The sequence below is a fragment of the Lactuca serriola genome, chromosome 2, assembly GCF_051521515.1.
Source record: "Lactuca serriola cultivar US96UC23 chromosome 2, Lser_US96UC23_V15, whole genome shotgun sequence".
NCBI lineage: Eukaryota > Viridiplantae > Streptophyta > Magnoliopsida > Asterales > Asteraceae > Lactuca > Lactuca serriola.
The window spans coordinates 27,020,032-27,025,797 of NC_136409.1; the positions used below are offsets into that span (position 1 = coordinate 27,020,032).

Sequence of the window (5,766 nt, forward strand, 5' to 3'; positions counted from 1 at the left end):
CACACAGTGTACTAGATCCCTTAGTCCTTCAGTTGACTCACATATACATGTGAACAAGGAACCAGTATTAATTTACCAAAGATGAAAATTCTCATTCATCATATAATACAACTTGCAAGATTCCAAGTTTCTGTCCAATTGAAACTTGGGTGATGAGAATCTTTCCTTATTTGGTAAATTTAGACACTACCACGAATGAAAAAAAATCAAATTCATATTTCCAATATTGCTAGAAAGATACAAACATCAATTTTTCATAAATTCCATTGCAAGGAGATATAATAAAATTAAAAAAAAAATTATTAATTTATAAAATGCGAAAAAAAAAACTTTTCCTCACAATGATGAAAACTATGTTATTACATATTTCCTAGCAATCTATCAAAACTCTTAAGCATCAGCTCAAAAAATCCGATCATCGAACCATGCGATAGAAATCCATCTTCGCGATCAAATTCTACATACTCTTCCGTTAAACTTCCTTCCCTTTGCATGATCTTACAAAACATCAAAATGCAAGCTTGTCACATCATGTGTTCAGAATCAACAATTAGGAACTTAACAGAGTTAGATAGTGGACTTACCTGAAGCAAAGTCAAACTTTTCGATTCTACCTTTTCTCAGATCTTTCAGGTAGTCAGGGTAGCTTCGCAACCAATGCCCATTTTCTTGGCAAAAGAATCATATAGACTCTATGGGAATGGTACATGGGAAAATCTCAGACTTAGCCTTTCTCTTTCCATTGGAAAGAGAAATCTTTTCTGAACTTCTAATGTTTCTATTGTCAATGTCCATGGAAGTTTGGGGAGTAGACCTTCCCATCAAATTTGCTTTTCCAGTGCGCCACATCATTATTGATTCAGCAACAACAAGCAAATAGGTAAGATCAATAAGGGTCATGTCGCGGTCTGTCACATAGTTAATGAACTCACTATATGACTCAGGAAGTGATTGAAGAACCCAGTCAACCGCCAACTTCCTCGAGACAACGACACCCAATACTCTCAGCTTGCCAATATGTGACTTCATCTCCAAGACATGAGTACACATAAACCTTCCATCTTGATGTTTCATTGCACGTAGGGCTTGAGTGACCTTAAAATTTTCAAGTCTTTGTACCTGTGGGTTATGGATAATCATTTGAGGAGGTGGATGAATTGAAGTATGACTTCCACGATCCAACCACAGGACATCATCTTCAAGAGGAGAGCTTGTTCCAAAGGATTTGGGAAGACCACAGTTGTCTGAACTAGACATCTATAATGGGAGAATTTCAAGTTAGGTGATTAAGTCCTTAATATAACATCCAAATGAAATATTAAGGCTAGGATCCAACACAATATTTTACAATATGGAAGAGGGATTCCGTAATCCAAACTGCAAAATATTTAAAGGTATGTAAATGATGATTTACCAATTTCCACCATGAAAAACGAAAAAGAATTTTAGGTTTTAAGTGAATTGAAACTCCTAGATCCTTTGAGATTCATTGAGACTTTTAATGGCATGTTTAAATCTCGATTCTGCCATTCAAGTTTGTGATTGGGATGCCAAGGATCAGAAACAAGGTGTGAATAACCATGCAAATTAGCTTGGTACACCCAATGTTACAACCACCTAATCAATGTGTTGGTTAACCACACACGCTCCATTGATCTATGATTAACATCAAGCTACCCTTTTCCACCCATTGGCAGTCCAGATTAGTGTGTCAGTTAACAACACACGCTCCGCTAACGACTTAACAAGGTGCAAAGTGCAATCCCATGGGTTAGCACCATATTCACATTTTCCTAAGTAACTAAGATTTAGGAATTTATACGTGTTTAGTTACTTTGTATTTATCATTATACTTTTAATGAAGGGAGAATTAGAGTCCTATCCTAACCGTTCAGTTAACGACCCTCCACCAGTCAAGGAAGTGGTGGGTGAGAGTGGACACCCATTAAACTGCCATTTTATAGGCAGTAACCATATACCCCCTTATAGACCGACTTCGTGAATGAGGCCTACTAACGGTAAGATTGACCTTGTTCTTATACATATACATATATATATATATATATATATATATATATATATATATATATATATATATATATGTATAAATATTAAACCTATAATATTATAATAGTATAAGGGTAGAATTTTAAACTTTAAAATTCTAGGGTTTGTAATTAAATGTTTCAAAAGTTAAACTTTTACATTTACAAATTCCAAACTTGAGGGCAAGTTTTGAATTATTCAAAAACTTTTGGAATCCATAACTTATGAGTTTAATATAGGTTTAAATGAAAAGACTCTTGAAAATCCATAACTTGATGACAAGTTATGAAGTTCATAAAACCATTTATGGGAAAAAGACTCTTCATGTTCATAACCTATAAGTTTAATAGTCTCTTTAAAAGAAAAACTTTTCATTTTCCATAACTTGAGGACAAATTATGGAATTCATTAAAACATTTAGATCAACTATTGTAACTTACAAAATCAAACAATTTTGTCATTGATCTAAATTAAACTCATAAGAACAAGACAATTCACATCAAGCAAATTTCATGTAATCAGCCTAACCATCTCAACTAATACAAAACATGAAACTTTGATAATAATCTTATAAATTGGATAAGCATGATCATGACCACATCAAAAATAGGTTTATAAGTTCAAAAACAGGTTAGGGCAATGATCCTAGTCCAATTCCAGCCAAAAACAGCGAAAAACTGCAGTTTGGAGCACCAACTCGTCGAGTGTATGAACCAACTCGGTGAGCTGGTTAGAATTGTGCTTGGACTCGGCGAGTCCACTGTCCAAAAAGCAAAAAACGATTTTTTAAGCATTTAACACAAGTAGCATCAAATATAATTGAAAACAAGCCTATGCTCTGATATCACTGTTGGGTATTGAGCATTCTAACACTCCTAAGGTGTACATGCAACCCTAAATACGTTGGATTTATGTTTTCTCTATTATACATGCAAACTTGAACTTTCCAAGGTATTACCCTATCTAGCATACAAAAGTTTTATACTTGGGTAATAAAAGAAGTTAGATAACATACATTTTTTGTAGCTTGTTGCTTGCAATTTCAAGAGCTTAGCACCAATATTATGAATGCCTCAAATGGAATCACCGCACACCTAGAACAATGGATAATTTGATAAGAGATTCCTTGCACTCACAAATCAGCTAGGCCTCTAGTATTCCACTTAAGTGCCAATTTCATGAGCTACATGGGTTCTTATATAATGTGGAAAACTAGGGTTACACCATGTAAACCCTAATGACTTTCCATATCCCTCATGATCCATGGGTTAAAACCTCCATGGAGTATCCATCGATTACCACATAGGTTTAGCCCAACATGAAGAACTATGGATCATAAGCCCACTTGATAAGAATGAATGATTTACCAAACCAACCCCTTATATTTAATTAGTCTCATTTTGATCACATAATTAATTCCAAATTAATTCTTGATCAATACTAATTAAACAATATGATTTCATATTAATATATTAAAACTTATAATATATTAATAAGCCATAAATATTTCTTCTCAAAAGTCCATCCTATCAAATTGTCCTGATGATATGCAACCCAAATGGATCATGCTACTCTCGAGTCAAGTACATACCAATTATAGTTATGGACTTAGACACTAATCCAACACTCCCATTGCATAACTGCCTCAATCTTGTCCGGATCGACCAATATCCTAGTCTGATTAATGAGATGTCCCACGAACTAGACTTATCGTAACTAGAAATAACAATTGGAGAATTTGTCATACATCGTCTCAGACCTCAATACCCCAAGAACCTCTCCTAAATGCTCCTCATGATGCTCTTTGGACCTCGAATACACTAAGATGTCATCGATGAACACGATCACCGACCGGTCCAACATAGGCGTGCACACCCGGTTCATGAGATCCATGAATTTGTCGGTGCGTTGGTGAGCCCGAAAGGCAACACCAGAAACTCGTAATGCCCATAACGAGTTCTAAATGCCGTCTTATGAATATCCTCCTCGCATACACTCATCTAATGATATCCAGATCTCAAATCAATCTTGGAAAACCAAGATGCCCCCTACAACTAATCAAACAAATCCTCAATTCTCGGAAGTGGATAACGGTTCTTGACCTTCAGATTTTTCAACTCGCAGTAATCAATACACATCCGGTGTGAGCCATCCTTTTTTTTGGCAAAAAGGATTGGCGATTCGCACGACGAGCTACTCGGTCTGATAAATCCCTTCCCCAGCAGCTCCTGGAGCTGTTAGGATAGCTCCTGCATCTTTGGTGGCGCAAGACGATAAGTTGCCTTGGCAATAAGCGCCGTGCCCGAAACTAAATCAATCCAGAACTCCAACTGCCTCTTAGGAGGCACACCTGGTAACTCCTCTAGAAAAACATCCGAGAACTCACACACTATTGGAACCTCGGAGATAAAACTTGGCCTATCCGAAACAATCCGCGTATCCGTCATGTACACCAAGAAGCCCATACAACCCTGCTGTAAACTTTGCCTTGCCCTGGCAGCAGAGTAGAAGGCTGACCCAGATCTGGTACCCTCTCCATACACTGTAAACACTCCCCCACTAGGGTCTCGTGTAGTCACCAACTGACGCTCGTAGTCGATCACGGCTCCAAAACGGCTCAAATAATCCATACCGACGATGACACAGACATCCCCCATCACAAAAGGTACCAGATCAATCGGAAACTCAACACCAAAAATCTGTAGCACACATCCTCGGAATACATCAGTAATGAAAACCGCATGATCGTCAGCTATAGAAACCCTCAAAGGTCGACTCAATGCCTCACGACGGATACTGATGTGATGACTAAAACCTAAAGAAACGAAGGATCGACTCGCACCCGAGTCAAATAACACTAAAGTAGCTACATAACTCACAAGAAATGTACCTAAATATAGCACATAATAAGCACAATAAATCTCAAAATAAAAAAGTAAATAAATAAATAAGGATATACGTACCAGCCACGACATCAGGTGCTGGACGGACCTCCTCCACTGTCAGTTGAAAAGCTCTACCACTAGCCCTTAGAACCTCAGCCATCACCGGCCAAATATCAGCAGCATGCAAAGCAGTAGGTGTAGATCCCTATGTTGATCCCTAATGAAGCTGAGGGCACTCGGCCTTCCAGTGGCTGGTCTGGTTGTAGTGAAGCAAACTACAAACCCCTTGGAGCAATCCTTCGCCATATGCCCCTCCCTTCCACATTTGTAGCAAATGCTCGCTCGACACGATCCCTCATGACTCTTGCCGCACTTTCCACAAGTGCGACCCTTCTGGCCCCAGTCCTCGAATCAGCGGTCTTAGCCCGCTTTGCTGTCGGATGTGATTGCGCTGGCCTCCGGTTTCTCCCTTAAGACTTAGCATCCTCCCTGGCCCGAGTCTCCAGCTCGATCTCCCTCTTCTTGGCCTTTGCCTGAAGCTCAAAAAATGTCTGATAATATGAGTTCTCCATGAACTCTCGAATATCCTCCTCAGAATGCTTAAATACCGGCTCATGTGTGTCTGCTCAGTCAACACATGCTCAGGGCAGAACAACGCCCTATCATGAAACATCCATGTAATCTCAGTCACCGACTTTGTCTTCTGCTTGAGAGACAGAAACTCATGGTCCAACCGTTCCCTCTCCACCGGGGGAACATACTCATATCGGAATATCATTTTAAACCTCTCCCAAGTCACTGTAGTGTACTCTGAAGGAGTAAAACTAGCCATCAC

At 38.7% G+C, this 5,766-nt stretch overlaps 1 protein-coding gene across 1 annotated transcript; it reads right to left on the reverse strand.

Moving 5' to 3' along the window:
- Nucleotides 1–4,283: 4,283 nt before the first annotated feature.
- On the reverse strand, nt 4,284–5,091 carry LOC145089093 (uncharacterized). Its single transcript, XM_079027584.1, has 2 exons — nt 5,038–5,091; nt 4,284–4,745 (listed from the first exon to the last, which is right to left on the reverse strand). Exons 1-2 carry the CDS (start codon nt 5,089–5,091, stop codon nt 4,284–4,286), a joined length of 516 nt encoding a protein of 171 aa, XP_078883710.1.
- Between the last annotated feature and the right edge of the window lie 675 nt (nt 5,092–5,766).